Consider the following 15,765-nt stretch of genomic DNA (forward strand, 5'->3'; position numbering starts at 1 on the left):
CCTTTTCGCACTTGAACAGTGGCACTATGCCATATGTTTATTAGCAGCTGCTAAACATGCCCTGCAGTTGAAGCTTGTCAAGTCAAGAATACATGTGTGTTGTCTCCAAGACAAAGGCTGAAAGATCTCTCGCAAGTTTCATTAAATCTAAATGGCTTTGCAGCCTCATTATGTATGTTGCAAATACGGTCAGGGTACAAATTACCTACTTTTGTTCCAAGTATCTGGTATCATGGCATTAAGGAAAAAATGGGGCTATGTTTTGGTATTAATTTAAACATACATATCAAGAGAAATTCAAGTGCCATTAAAAGTGTGAAAGGATATGGAAATTAAGCATAAAAGCAGAAAGAAAACAGAGACTCTTAATCAGATTTTTGATAAAGCAAGTGTAACCCAAAAATGCACCACAAAGAAAATTACATTGACCCTTGAAAAACTGCAATTCCTTCCCTTGTAAGAAGTTTTTAACTGAAATGTAATCGCACGGAGATGCATCCAGACTGTCTTCTGCTTAAAAACACCAGTCTCTGTTCAGTTACCTTATAGAAGCTTACTTTGTCCAAACCTTACCTTTAATACAGTACAAAAGAACCACTGACACATCTCACCTATCCTACTTTTTCTTTTATTATTACAGTTACTACAAATATTTTTTCTTAAACTATCAGTGGTATAAAAGCAGAGGCTCATTTTTATGAAGATTCCCATGACAATGAAAGGTTAATCTTCAAATAAACACATGAACTTTTAGGCTACTGTGACATGCAAGCCAACATTCTGTTCCCCCTTCTACCCTACCAGCATTTATTAGTCTTATGACAGACTGGGGATAGGAAGACAGAAAGAAAAAGCTAGTAAGTTTAGTAGGAAAAACTGTCCGGAATATGTTTTATTTACACATAGCTTAATGCGAGTGAGAGAAAGTTCCAAGTGTGGTATGGATTAGCAACATCTAGTGACACATGAGGCTACAGAGTGACAGGACATACCTTTACAGGGTAATCATTCACAACAAGCTAGAAACTAGGCAACAAGACATTAAGAAATATACTGCAATAACATTAAACAAAAAGAACATTTTCAAAGATATAAAGAGGTGGTAAAAGAAATGAAGAATGGAAGCTTCAAAATTAGGAACAAGTTATTTAAAGCAAGTTGGGTTAAAATACTGCAGAGTGAATAGCAAACCCCAGATTGGAGGAAATTGATAAAATGACCTACTGCCACGAAATGTTTGCAACAGTAGCTGTCTTAGAAATACACTGACTCAAAAGGTAGTATTACTCATCTTGAAGGTGAACGCCGCATTTGTAAATCCCAAAATATTTTGGATAACTGATATTTATGCATCATAAGGTTTTCCTTGCAGTCCTGCAGTAGTTTCACATAAAACTTGCATACCTTTTCGAATTAGCTCTAAGAAAACCTATGTTCACCTAACACTTCATATGTCATCCTGATATCCTACCCAAACAGAATAGCAGCTCTTGTCCAAGGTACCCTGAGCTCCTTAAAGCGCCCAAGCAATAAACTCAATTTAACCACTGCACAACAATTCGGACTCCAGATACATCTATACAACCAAGGTGAGCGTTTTAGTTAAAACTGAGCTCTAATAGTGAAAAACGGAGTGACGGGGGATTAATTCCAGCTAACAGCTCAAGTCAGTTCGAGTACCAGCCTAAGGTGATGCACATTAGCTTGTGCCCGCTGGCAAGTTTAACGCCAGCTACGCGATCTGAGGGCGCTTTTACAACGCTGACATCCTTAGGAGGAAAGGCTGCAGAAGGCTGGAGATCCAACACGAGTATTCTTTAGAAGCTTTTCATCCACATGTTCTAGAGTTAGCCCTGCCTTACTCGTAAGAGCAGCCAAGAAACACAATGCTTTTAAGTTCTGCGGGGAACATGAAGAGTTTCACTAGTCCTAAAGCATTAGAGGAGAGCTGGCATATTAACATGGCTTTCAGGAAACCACATGTTTATCTCAAACATACACCAAGCAATTGCAGACTTCTTGCTTGGTAACTCAATCTAAACCAACACAACCGGGGAAAAAAAGATTTAAACGAGAAGATCTTGACTCCACAGAGTTACCGGATTAGTGCACCGTTAAGAACAGCAGTGTAATTCTAATTTCACACTGGCAAGCACCAGTTTCACACGCAGTTGTTAGCCCGACACCACCCTCCCTTCTCCGGTACCGCAGGAGGAAGTTGTAACGAGTGTTTTTAAATCAGTGCTGCAACACTGGTATCCGTACGCAACTTTTTCCCACATTGCCGGTTTATCTTCACGAGATAAACTAACGAAAACGGCACCCGCCACCTCCGAACAGGTAACGTTAGCCAGGCACGGCCGTAAGCAACAGTTCGTGCAAACGCTGTTGGGCTGCGGGCGGGCAGCGCTGACAGCGCTGTGCCTGCCCGGATCCCGCGGGAGAGTCACCCCAAATCGGAGAGCGGGCTCGCCTCCCGCTCCGGAGACGGCGTGCGAGAGCAGCGCGTCGTGCCCAGCCCGCCGGACAACAACAAACACAGCAAGCCATTTAAAGAACTTCACACACGTGGGCATCAAAAAAACCCACCCGACCTATGCCAAAGGGGAGGCCAGCCTCCCCCCGCCCCGCGGGACCCCGCCGGGGACGCCCCCGGCCCTCGCCCCGCCGCGTCCCCTACCTGCTCGGCGCTGACGGGCTCGTTGAGGCGATGCTCGGCGGAGAGGTGGTGCCGCAGGAGCAGGGCCCGTTTGTAGTTGCGGGTGCCCTTGCAGAGCTCGTCGTGCCCCCCGGGCAGGGCCGCGCCGGCCATGATCAGCTCGGGAGGGGCGGCGGCGGCCGCGGCGGCGGTGCACCAGGCGCAGGACATGAGACCGGTCTCCTGGCAGTAGTAGAGCCACGGGAACTCCTTGAGCCAGGAGCCCTGGAAGGAGATGTGCAGCTTCTGCAGCAGCGACTTGGGCCTGGCTAGCGGGAAGTGCTTGATGCTCTCCCCCTCCCCCGCGCCCACGCTGCTGCCCTCCGCCTCGTCCCCTCCGTCGCCCCCCGACCGCCTGCTGCTGCTGCAGCTGCCGCCCTCGGCGCCGCTGCCGTCGCCCAGGCTGCCCCCTTCGCCGTCCTCCTCGTCGTCGCTGCTGTCACTCAGGGAGCCCCCGTCCTGGACCAGCTCCTTCCCCTCCAGCAGGCCCTCCGGCTCCAGGCCCTCCGCACCCTCCAGCTCCATCTCCTCGTCCGCCCCCCGCCCATTGAAGTGCTTCCGCGGCCAGGCCGAGGCCTCGCAGCCATTGTTAGCGGCGGAGGGGGCGGCGAGGAGCCCCCCGCCGCCCCGAAAGGCCAGTGTCCGGCGATTCCTCTCGGCGAACATGGGGCCGGCGGCGGGGGGCGAGACCGCGTCCTGAGGCAGCAGCAGCTCCTTCTCGTCGGCGGTGGCCTCCAGCTCCTCAGCCTCCAGCCCCTCCAGCTCCACTTCCTCGTCCGCCCCGCGCCCGTTCAGCGGCTCGGGGTCCTGCCGGTCCCAGGCCTCGGCCGCGCCACCGGCCCCGCCGCCGCCGGCCGCCGCCGCCGCCGCCGCTGCCGCGGCGGTGACCAGGCCGCCGCCCCGGAACGCCAGCGTCCGCCGGTTCATCTCCGCGAACATGGCGCGCGCGCGCGCCCCCCGCCCGCCGCCGCCGCCTCGCGCCCCTGGCCCGCCGCTCCCCGCCCGGCCCGAGGGCTCTGCCCGCGGGAAGGAGGCGCCGGCTGCCGTGCGGGAAGGGCGGGGGCGGCGGCCGAGAGAAACGAAGTCCGGCCGCTCCCCCCCCACCCCCGGCTCCGGCCTAGATCACCGCCGCAGGCTCCCCACAATGGATCCCGCTCGGCGGCGCTTCCGTCCCAACAGGCCCCGGATCAGGTCGAATGGCAAATGAACAACGGACTGCTCCCACAATGCACCGGGAGAGCCACCGCAGGGGAGGGGGAGCGCGAGCGGGGGGCGGGCAGGCGGGGGGCCGGCGGGGCGGGCGCGACAGCTGGGCCGCGTCACGCGCCCCTGCGCCGCCCGCCCGCCCGCCCCCCTCGCCGCGCGCGCCCCGCCCCGTCCCGCCCGCTACGCGGCGAGGGGGGGGGGGGGGGGGGGGGGGCGCGCGACCCCCTCCCTCCGCCCGAGGGGCCGCGGCCCTCCTCCTTCCGCCCCCTCCCTGCGCACGCGCGGGGGGGGGCTCACGGGTCCGGCGGGGGCAGCGGCGCGGCCGAGCCTCCCGGGGCCGCCCGGCGGGACGTCTGCGCGGCGGGGCCGGCGGGGCCGAGCGCAGCGGTACCGTTAGGCGCGGCGCGGCGCAGGCGCGGGCTGCCGGGCGGCGCGTGCGGCGTGCGCGCTGCCCGCACGTGCCGGCGGGGCGGGTCCCTCCGCGGGGCGAAGGCTCGAGGCGCGGCGGCGGCGCGGGGCGCGATCGTCCCTCCAGGCCCGTGGGAGGCCGGGGGGGGACGGTGGGCGGCTGCCGCGGGGTAACCCCGCGGAGCGCCGCCCTGCCCCATTGCTCGGTCGCTTCGCTCCCGCAGCCGGTGGCTCGGGGGAACAGACGAGGGAAAGCAAGAAGACTCGTAGGTCGAGATACAAAATAGTTTAATCGATGGAGAAGTGGGAGAAGAAAGAAGGAAAACGGAACAAGTGATGCCAAGGCAATTGCTCTCCATCTCCCCGGGGGAGAGCAGTGCCCAGCCAGATCCTGAGAAAAAGACAGTTAACTTCCCCAAAGCCCCTCCTGCCTGCTCTGCTGCGGGCACGGTGTGACACCGCATGGGATACCTCTTGCGTTGGCTCAGGCCATCTGCCCCGCTGTGTCACCTCCCAACCGCCTTGGCACCCCCAATCTATTCTCTGCGGGGGGCTGAGTAAGAAACAGAAAAAGCCTTGAACCTGAGCGAGCGCTGTTCAGCAGTGACAGATCTGAAGTACAGCCCCATACGGCCTGCCAGGAAGACAATGAGCTCCACCCCAGCCAGACCCCGCACAACGGATAACAAAAGATGTCAGAGAGGAAGGGCTGTGGAGCCTTCCAGGAGAAGTTGTGCGGTGGTGTTGCTGTCGTGTAATGCAGATGCATGTATTCAGTAGTAAAAAAAGATACGCCTCTGTGTCTTGGCCTGAAAATACGAAGGAGAGCTGACTTGGACTTAAAACTTTTGAGAAGACTTTGCAAGAATACTATAAATGCTGTAAACAAGGGTGCTTTCCTCCTTCTAAAGAGTTACCTGGGAAAAGGGGACCTCTGGTAGAAAATTATATTCTGGAAAGATTAAGAAAATCTTTCTAAAATTCTAGGCGAGAGAGCAGGGGAGAGTCATTCATGGAGAAACAGAGAAACTGTAAAAGGCAGTATAAGATTTCCAGAAGGAGGGCAAAGATGGTCTAAATTTAGGCAAGGGCACAAGAGGAGTGATGGGAGATAAGGAATTCTGAAATTTGCTGTGCCTCACTGGGGCACAGGGTGGAGATAGCGATTCAGATCTGGGTCCATCAAAGCAAAGGGTTCCCATGATACAGCCTCCGTAAAATACAAACCAGACCCGTATCTCGTAACGTTTTAGGCTTTGTGATGTATCAGTGCTTTTGCATTCCAGTGGCACTTGATCCTTGCCTGTCGCTGTTGTCAGCTGACTAGCACCTCAGCACTTAACTACATTAGAATTTCTTAGCTGTTTTATATTGTTTTTAAAGAAATGTTTGGTGGTGTAGATTATTTCTCACTATATGTGATTACAGTGACTGTATACAGGAAGTTTACATGAAGAATCCCTGCCGGGATTCACATTTACGGAGCAGACTACTTGTGATCTCGGGGAACATAACCTGCCCCCAGGGCTGGTATGTTTAAAACCTACCCCGTGGACATCCAGGAATGAGCTGGGATAAGATACGTAGGAGGAACAGTAGGATAATGGGCTATAGGGTCCCTGTTCTGGAGTGCAAAGAAGTGTTATTTGATTGCAGCAGGTAATCTAGAGTGCTAACAAATCAATACAGAATCATAAAATAATTTAGATTGGAGGAAGCCTCTGGAGTTCACTCAGTTCAAAGCAGGGACAACCTCAAAGTTACAGTAGGTTGCTCAGGGGCAATGTCTCAGACTCCCCTGGACTGTGTGATGACAAGACCTTTGGTAAAGCTCCTCCCAAATTGTCTCATCACACTTTTGCTTTGCCAGCTTGCTACAAGGGATTCCACCGCTGTGCAGTGTACTCAAAAAAGGGAACTTAACCGAATCATTGTGGCTAATTTAATTGGTCTGTAATGGCTCTGTCACACCAGAATTGAGGTTGTGTTGGTCTATATGATAATTCCATTTCACTGAGTGTCTTCATGGGCACAGGTCTCCCCAGGTAGTCTTAACTTTTGCATAACACCTTTTTGGTACTGAGTAATCTGCAAAAATTTACAAACCACTGCAGAAATTATTGTTTTCAGACTGCTTTGTTGCAAGTGAGATTTTTTATTATATTCATGATGGGACTAAATATTTCAAAAAGCATCCTGAGATGCTGTAGCAAAAATGCATTTATTTTGTAGAAACATTAATTTGCTGTTTCTTCATCAACTGGTTTTCAGTTTCCCTGTCAAACCCACATGCTACTAAGTTTCATAATTAAAAATAATCATTGATGTACACCTCATGGTAATTTTTTAACATACCTTTTTCACCCATAGTCTCTTGAGAGTATTTACAGCCAACATTCATACATTTGGACAACAGCTAGAATCTCTTTCCTTTTCCATTCTTTGATGGGACAGCATAGGAAAGAAATCCTTAGTGGTTAACCGTCCTAGTCCTGTAGATGGTAAATGCTGTTTTATTCCATCTGAAGTCTAATTCTCCAGGTACAACATACAGCTTCATTTCTCTGATAGTCCTTCGGTTCCTTCTGCTTCTTTCTCCTGTGTGGCAGAAAGACATAAAAATCTCCCACTGTTCATTGGGAAGGAATCATAAACTGATTTGGCTTCCTGCAAATGAAAAGCTAGTGCCTCATGAGAGAGCAGAATTAATAATCGATACATCATGATATATACACTGCTGTAGTGTGGCATTTTGCTCCAAATGTAGAATAACCCAAATCTAAACGATGTGGTTGCCAGTCTCTGGTAGTACTTTGTGCAGGGGCCACACCCTAGGAAGGCATCACTTGTCAGTTATTTTTGTTTTGCAGGGTGTAAAAATCCAATATTTAAAAATAATTGAATGGGCATAATGCTCTGAAAGGGAGTGAACATTGCATAAAATCCACTCCAGCTGTAGATATATATCTGGGGAGAATAGTCTATAAAACTCCTTTGTGGGTGAATATCATCACTGATCAATTCCATATTTAATACTACTAAAAGCCCATTCTGCCAAAACATTTAAATGTGTGTTTGTATATTCTGCTGAATTAGGGTTTCAATGAACAAATTGCAAGCTCCTACACAGAGAATAGAATCTTTTGCTTTTAGATGATAAAACCCCTTGTGCAAGACCCTGAGGATTATATTATCATACTTGTATGATGCCTGATGTAGAGTACCCTGTTGATTAGGGACAGTGTGTTATCCATAGGGGTAGCAAGCTTCTTACACACACACAGTGTCTCCTTTTGTTGCAGCTGAGGAGAGTATTTAAAGTCTGATCTAACTCTTGCAAAAATGAGCGAGAAATAGATTATGCCGTGAGAGACATCGTGCAATTCCAGTGTATACCAATCATAGCATTTTCAACAAAATACTACTGATACTAACAGCATGTTACATCTGGAAAGGTTTTTGTCCTGAAATTCCTGCTGTGACCTAAGAAACACTTTCATGATGAGGCTGACTCTTCCAAGATAGCTTCTGAAACCAATGGATTGTCCTATCCCTAGAGCACTTCTCTGCAATGGATGTTCATACAGTGAGGAAGATTCAAGAATTTTTTCAAAGAGAGTTCAAGTTTCACTAACATGGTTTTTGGTTACTGGAAATCTATATTCTTGGGCATAGTAAAGTTTCAGTTCAAATACTCCTGCATACTGGGGATTTTGGAAGCTAGAAGTTCGCTGGTAGGAGAGGAGCCTCTTTTGCCTCTCAAGCAAAAGCTTTTCTCTGCAGAATACGCTGATCTATTGTGGGGATCTCACAGCAAAGTGAGTTTGTCGGAATGAGAGCCTTATTACTGGGGCAGGAACAAGCATCCATTTGTCCTGATATGCCAAAAGTGGAAAAATAGATCATAGCAGAAAATAAATAGTATAAGCTGTCACTTTGTAGTACGAACCGTGCTGCTCCACAGAACAAGTACCAGGAAGAGAATACAATGATCGAAGCTCATGAGGAAGGACTCGGAAATCTCGACGCCATCCCTAGTCTGAGGTTATGCTTGCGCTGCACGCTCAGGTGCTGCTGAGGCAGACACACCAAACTAGACTTTGGTGGCAGGGGTTCAGCTGCCTAGGGAGCACTGAGCAACTTGGGAAGGCTTGTGTGCTGAGATTTCATTGCTGTCCAACTTGGCACAAGCACATCTGTTCATGTCACAATCCTTGCTTCCAGATAACAATTAGGGAAGGCTTTTGAAAGTGTAATTCCCAATAATAGAAATTGGGAATCACACATTTGCAAAGTGTCAGCAGAATGTTTGGACTACAATCAGTAGCTGTTTCTGTAGTAAACTGAATTCAGATTGAGTTTTGAGTTTGTGCAGTTATTTTTCTTGGAATACCTTGTAAATGGTATTTGGAAAGGTAAATCACAATGTTTTTCAGGTTAATTACTTAATTTTGCACAATCACACCTTGTGACCTTAGAGAGGTTAAGAAGGTATCATGAACTAAAACTTACCATCCATTGTCTGATAATGGCTCCCTTGCATGCTGTTAGCACATGAGTATGAGATAATGTGTCTTAACTTAGCTCATGATGGAAGAATTTTCAGTGTAATTGCGTTAACTTTGTATTTGCTGCAGAACAAAATATGCACGTGGGCAGGTGTTGTGCATGTCAGATGCTATAGCTTGTGCGTACCTGTAAAGCTATGGACAGACACTGTGTTCCAGATCTAACTGTGCCATTTGAAGATTTTGCCAGTTTGCACCTACACATAACCCCTTTGATGCTGAAGTTACTACTGCCATAGCTCTGCTGGTAAAATGGTTTGTTTAAGAGCGCTTTCATTTGCTTCAGGCAAAGGGAGCAGGTTGGTTTAAACCCTCTTCGTTGACTAATCCATCTGACTGGTTGGAAGCACACGAGGGAGCGCTCGCTTAATTCCTTCTGCCAACAGAGCTGCAGGGGTGGAAGCTCTCAGAAGAGGAGTGGTAAGAAACAACTGAAAGAATGATAATGTCACCGACTGGCACACCTGTCTGCGAGCTGAGTGCCAGCGCATGACTTAGTCCTGCATGTGCTGTGGGTATTATAGCTCTTCCAAACATGTCCGTGCCTTTTCTGTTAACGCATTCCTGCCTTAATTCTCTTTTATACTAAGTACTTTTATATTGTTCTGGCGATACAAACCAATTTGAAAGCATCCAGAGGTGTTAAAGCCTTCTTATTTGGCAAAACGATGTGAAAAGCTCAAGCAGGTGAGTATCAGTGGCTAGTCTTGCAGAATTAAATCCATAATTTTCTTATCCAGAACTGGAGCTATTCCTCTAAAGGGTACCAGATGCACAGGGATCCCTGGGTGCAGGGTGGCACTGCTGCCTCTCAGCCGAGGGACAGTCCTTGGTGCTATGTCACACTGATTTTACACTACTGAGGGAAGTTCACTTCCTGGTGCAGGGTCCAGCCCTCATTCCCAGTTTGCACATTTTCTCATGGTCACTGTGTGTGTGACTCCTGTTACTCTTAAACGTAGAGGGGTCCAATTGCACACAGGCCTCAGAAGAGTTTTATCTGCCTGGCTGTGAACAGATATCCTTGTCACCCTCTTTCCAGGTGTGTCCTTCCTGTTGTAGAGCCTTCTTCTCTGGCTGCACCATCACTTTGCCTGAAAGGCCCACGGGATGTGTAGTGGCTTCCCTCTTTTCATGGATCCCCCTGCTGTCTTTGGGGAACTGTTGCCATGTGTCAGATTCATTGCAGAGTCTATCTTCTGCTTTCTGTTTTCTTCTCCTTTTCAGTATTTTCCTAATCTCTTTAGCTTGTATTTTCTTGTATTTTCAGGTTGGGGCTTCTAGACATCTTTACCAAGAGATTATGTTTTATCCACTGCTGTTGTTGATGTTATCACTACTAACTATATTGCTTCTTTTGGAAAATTCTGCTTAGTCTGATCTTCTTAATGTTGTAGCTTTGCACAGTTGTTTTTTGTTGTTTCTTTTTTTTTTTTTTCCACTTTTTTCTTATTCTACACATGGACGGCACTGCTATTTGTTTTAGTCAGTCACCTGCAGCCTAAATGAAAAATACTTTTTTTTTTCCATCAAAGCACTGGAGCATGTGTTTACCTCTAGATAAGTACATTTTCATGCGCCTCCATGAAGAAAGGACATGGAGTTTTGCTAAAGAGATTTTTTTTTTCTGAAGTAGGACTGGAAGAGCTGATCTGAAGAGTGCTGCAGGAGGTAGAAACCTGCTCACTCCTTGGGGCCACGTGCTCAGGCAATGGAGGGATTTTTTTCTGTATTCCTATGGCTACAGTTATGGCCAGTTTAGCCTTAGCAAATGCAAGGCATTTCCTCTTAGTTCCAGCCCTCTTTTAAAGTAGCATAGCCTGTTTCTACCTAAGATTTGTTAGTCTTATTCACGTATTTCTGATCTTTCTGATCCTTTTGTCTGTCTTTGGGCTAGGCGTCTACTCTGAATGGAGGTCAGCTCTGAAAGTCGCTTGAATTCAACCTTTACCTGACTGAGAAAAATAGTACATTCTTGGTATTTCATGTCTTTTGTTTCTTTGATGGTCCTCCATAGTAGTCCTGGTTTTTTTAGTCTGCAGCTAGGACAGATGTGCTTTATCAGGGAGTGAACGAGCTGTGAAAGGTATGCCCTAATCAGGAAGGGAATGAAGCTTCCCTTCTGGGTATTTAAACAACTGCACTTTCTCTGTGACTTTGATCAGTGCCCGTTCAGTTAAGTTACAGCCTTCTCCAAATGATCTGACTGCTGACTTCAGGTAATCCAATTTAGCCCTCTCTTTTTAGCCTACTTTCCATCTCTTATTTTTCTAGATGATCTTATATTATTTCTAAGTCTGCCAATGGGCCAATGGTACTCTTTGTCTTAAGTTACCAAAGTTCATAGAAAGCATCTATCTCCATTAAACCTTCCTCATATTAATTAACAAGCAGTTATTACAGTTATCATGGGCTGCAGAATCTCAGCTGAGCAGAGTTAGTCCATGCAGTGGTGAACAGGAGTGAAACTTGAAAATTTTGCATATTAAAATGTCCTTGTAAGACAATGTTTGTGAATTTCTGCCTTGGGAGGAGATAAGGAAACAAAGCAAACTGATTTATTGTGGCACACTTTGCTAATCCTGCAGTTCTATACAGCAGTCATAATTACAACTATATTTGCTGGAGGGAATTGACGTGATTCCTAAAAATATTTTTACAGGATATCTTTAACCACTCAGAAAAACAAATTTAAAACAAAATTCGTTAAATTGAGTGACATCTGTCAGCAAAGATGCTAATACCAGATCAGTAAGGAACAGGGTTAGTGCTCTCAAATGTTATTACTGATGTACTTGTTGTAGGATGTTGTGGTTTATGCTGTTGCCAATGCCAGACACGGTCATGCAGATCTTTTCTTCTGTCAGTCTTTGGCAGGCAATGCACAGGCATGGCTCAGTGCAGCTGCAGCGTAACTCAGGCAGGGACCAAGGGGAAGAAATTCAACTTCAAAGCAGGTCCCTCGGGAAAGAAGGGGCAGCCCTGGCTGAAGCCTTCCTGCATTGCTTTTGGGAAGAGCTTTCCCCAAGGTCACCAGCTGCACTATCTCTGAGCTGGCTCTGGGCCCAGGCAGCCAAACCCCTGGGAGGATGGGACTGGGCTCAGGGCCCTGACACTCCCTTTTGTCCTTACTGAAGTCCCCTGCCCACTTCACCAGCCATTCCCTGACCTAATGCTTCCTTTTCTTTTTTCTTTTCCCAAAACAGACTAGTGCAAGCAAGGGAAAGAGTCCACAGCAATGCTGACTGCCTTTGCACACTGCCTCCGTGCCATTCTTCTCCCTAACGTACATTTCCCCAAACCATCAAAGCCCGCAGCCGTGCCAGCATGCTCCTCTCTACACAGAGTGCTGCATGGGTTCCCACATCCAGTGTCGATGACCTTATGCCTACTGCATTCCCCTATCCAAATTATAATAGTAGTCATACCCATGGCCATCTTGGATACCCTGTTTAGGGCCTGGGAAAATGTTGCCTAAACATTGGTGGCTGTTCCCTTCACTATGACATGGACCTAGAGTGTGTCTGAGAAGCATCAGCACCTCTGGTGCCTGTCTGAAGTATTCTTGCTCAATATCTTTTATTTTCCTCCTCTTCCTCCTCTTTGTGGTATGGACAGGCTGTTGTTCTAATCTACTGAATCTTAACAGCCTTATGTTGCTGTAGGGAACATCGTTGTTGTTGCCAAATGGGTGTTTCAGAAAGGCATGTCTATTTTCACTAGGAAAAAAACCCCACATTTTTATAATATTGCTAAAATGTGAATTCTGATGCTTTGTAAAATCGTGGTTTAGTCAGGAACATTTCAAGCTTACCTCAGTGTAACTACTCAGGCTTTTCTGGAACTTGTTAGTAAACTGGAAAACATTTAATTGTTTTTGTGTGTGAGAGAATGGGTGAAGGTATCAGCATTAAATCAAAGTGGTTACTTGACTTTTAGTCAGTGTATTCTGTAAGCGTTCCTAGAAATTAGGCATATATCATAATTGAGTTAATTATGATTAAGTAGAGTAAACAAAAAAAGCCCTGCAGACACATCTATGCACATGGATTTTAAAAATTACAGTTGGCACCTTTGTAATATTTTGGTTTAGTCTAGGGAGGCTACATTTTCAAAACCAGGTGCTAATGCTAAAGCACTTAATGCTGGTCACCCAGCTACATCAACACACTCATTTCAGCAGTTTGAGTTTTCGAGGTATCGGCTCTTGGATCAGAAATCTCAGCAAGGTAGAAGAGGTGTTCACAGAAATTTTTTTGAAGAATTTACATGTCCACCATAGTTTCCTTTGTGCGAATGCACAAACCCACAGTCCATTCAGTCAACAGTTTGGGGGCAATTCTGGGTTTCTTGCTTGATACCCAAATAGCAGTTCATGAAGCCGGCACTGTTGAAACATTTATGTTCATCTGGGAGACTCCTGTGTCAGCAGATCTCTTGTGCCCTATTCTCATACTCCTTCCACCCCTTGGTTAGAAAGTAGCCATACACTATTTCTGCAGGAAATTCTTGGCACCAGGGAAATCCATGCGGTATGGGAAGGTTGTAGCAACTCTCCACAACAGCAGCGGTTCTTTTAAGTATGCTTGACACATATTTTCAGGGTTTTTTGCACTGATTTATGAATACAGATCGAAACTCAGAATATCAGTCTGTTGTTAGGGTGCACTATCATCAGGGAATTGCTATCTAGAACAGTGGTCTCCAAAACTTTTCTGATAGTGTACCTCTATCACTAAAAAACTTTTGAGCATGCACCCCTAATGTACATATATTTTTTTATTTGTAAATTATATACATGTACTACTCTCCTAATATATTATGTACATTATAAAACATACACAAAAATTAAAAAAGAGATTTAAAAGGGTAAGCTAAAGATAAAATAAACACCTTTTAAATTTTATTTATTTATTAATGGTAAAAAATGTATTTTCTTATTGCACCCCAATGGATTGTCTTGCACACCCCTTGGGTGTGCACACTTCACTTTCAAAACCAGTGATCTAGAAGATGGGCTAAAGCTCAAGACAAAAAACCAAGACAAAAATAAAGAAAAATTATTTACTCTTTGACCTTAATATACTTCGTGCAGGAGGTTAAGGACTTTCAAAGTCTGGTCCAAGACTATGGAATTAATTCCCTCAGGAACTAAGACTATCACAAACATCATCATCCAAATGTAAACAAGATTTCTTTAACCTGCCTTTATGACATAAATACATTGCAACATATACATTAAAGAAAAGCACCCAAATTATCAAAGCAAATCATTCTACAAACCTATCCCCTGGGGCAGAGGAAGGGAGAACAAACAAAGTGTTGCTTAATGCACTACTGGAAAGCAATTGGGTATTGCTGCAATGGGATGAGAATGTGAACAGACTAGCGTGTGATAGAAAACTGTATTTGTTACTGTTTCTACTCAATTAAAAAGCTACACCAGTGTGAATTAAATCTTCATTTCAGGTCAACAGGCATTATATATTCATTTTGTAATTGAATACTACTTGTTTATGATTCTTCTATTGTTTTCTTGCTTCCACAGTGGCATTCTGACTGTGGAACCATGAGTAAATTACTATAAATTATTGACTCTAGCTGTGTCTGGCTGTAAAATAAGCTAATTTCTTGAGATCACTTCAAGAGGCTTTCTTGGATCATATTTAAAGCTGGATCATAAAGCTGGATTGCTTTGTTGGCACAACTCGAAATATAGATCAACCTTTAAATTACTTGCTTCCAAAATTGGTTCAAAGAAGTGTTCTGGGTCCAAATAGTTAATACACAGGACAGTGAATCCCAGCCTTCCTGGAGGTACACTACTGTTTTACCTGTGGGGTGAAGTTTATTTCATCCTTGGTGCCTTGCTATCTCTCCCAGTCATTGCATGAATTGGGACGAAGCTGGAGTCAAGACTTTTTCCGCCCCTGTGTCTTACGCACAAGGGAAAGTACTAGAAAAGACAGGCTGCATGCTCCTACCTCGTTTATAGCAAGTCATTCACCCAGGATCTGGTTTCCAGATGCATGTAGGAATGGGAAGAATCTGACTTCATACTTCATTCACTGCTTTTCTGATTATGACAAGAAAGCAGTCTAGGTTTTAGTAATGATTAGGGCTGGCTAGAAACTTGTGTTTTACATTGGAAAATGTACTTTCTGAAAAAAAGTTGGATTTTTTACAGGTAATTTTGTATTTTGTTATGATATTTCTGTTTGGCTGATGTTCCTGGGAAATGACATCTATCACTGTAGCACAGTGCTTTCCCTCTGACCACTCTGGCTGGTATGTTATGGAAGATGTAGTTTGACCAGCTTGATGTGCCTGCAGGAAAGAACGGGGCATCTTTACTTAAAACAACAAGATCTTTGAAGCTATGGAGCTGCACCACAATGGGGAATGAAAGTTTAATATTGAGATGAATGGAAGCAAAGATTTTTAGCCTTGTTTCAACATGATTCTCTACCATGATGTTTCCTAATCAAAAGCTTTGGAATTTGTGTTCTGTGCTTCTCCAGGATGTACCTTGAAATAGTATCTTTAAACAGTCAAATGCAGCTATTGATATCTTTGAGTGTGGGAGAGTAACCATTGGTGAAAAATACGAACAGCTTGGTTGACTAGTATAACAATAAATAAAACTGCAGCAGAATTTGTGTCTATTAATAGATCCAGAGAATCACAGAACAGTTTGGGTTGGAAGGGACCTTCAAAGATCACCTAGTTCCAACCCCCCTGCCACGGGCAGGGACATCTACTAGATCAGGTTGCTCAACACCCCATCCAACCTGGCCTTGGACACTTCCAAAGATGGGGCATCTACAGCTTCTCTGGGCAACCTATTCCAGTGTCTCACCACCCCTCATCATAAAAAATTGCTTC

At 46.0% G+C, this 15,765-nt stretch overlaps 1 protein-coding gene across 2 annotated transcripts in view; it reads right to left on the reverse strand.

Moving 5' to 3' along the window:
- The window catches only part of ZBTB10 (zinc finger and BTB domain containing 10), a 30,755-nt gene extending 27,103 nt beyond the window's left edge, over positions 1–3,652 (reverse strand). For both annotated transcript variants that reach the window (XM_074816881.1, XM_074816874.1), the window contains exon 1: positions 2,681–3,652. In XM_074816881.1, coding sequence (XP_074672982.1) covers positions 2,681–3,637 — 957 coding nt within the window. In that variant the 5' untranslated portion in view covers positions 3,638–3,652. The remainder of the gene's footprint in view (positions 1–2,680) is intronic.
- Between the last annotated feature and the right edge of the window lie 12,113 nt (positions 3,653–15,765).

This window comes from Strix aluco, chromosome 1, assembly GCF_031877795.1.
Source record: "Strix aluco isolate bStrAlu1 chromosome 1, bStrAlu1.hap1, whole genome shotgun sequence".
NCBI lineage: Eukaryota > Metazoa > Chordata > Aves > Strigiformes > Strigidae > Strix > Strix aluco.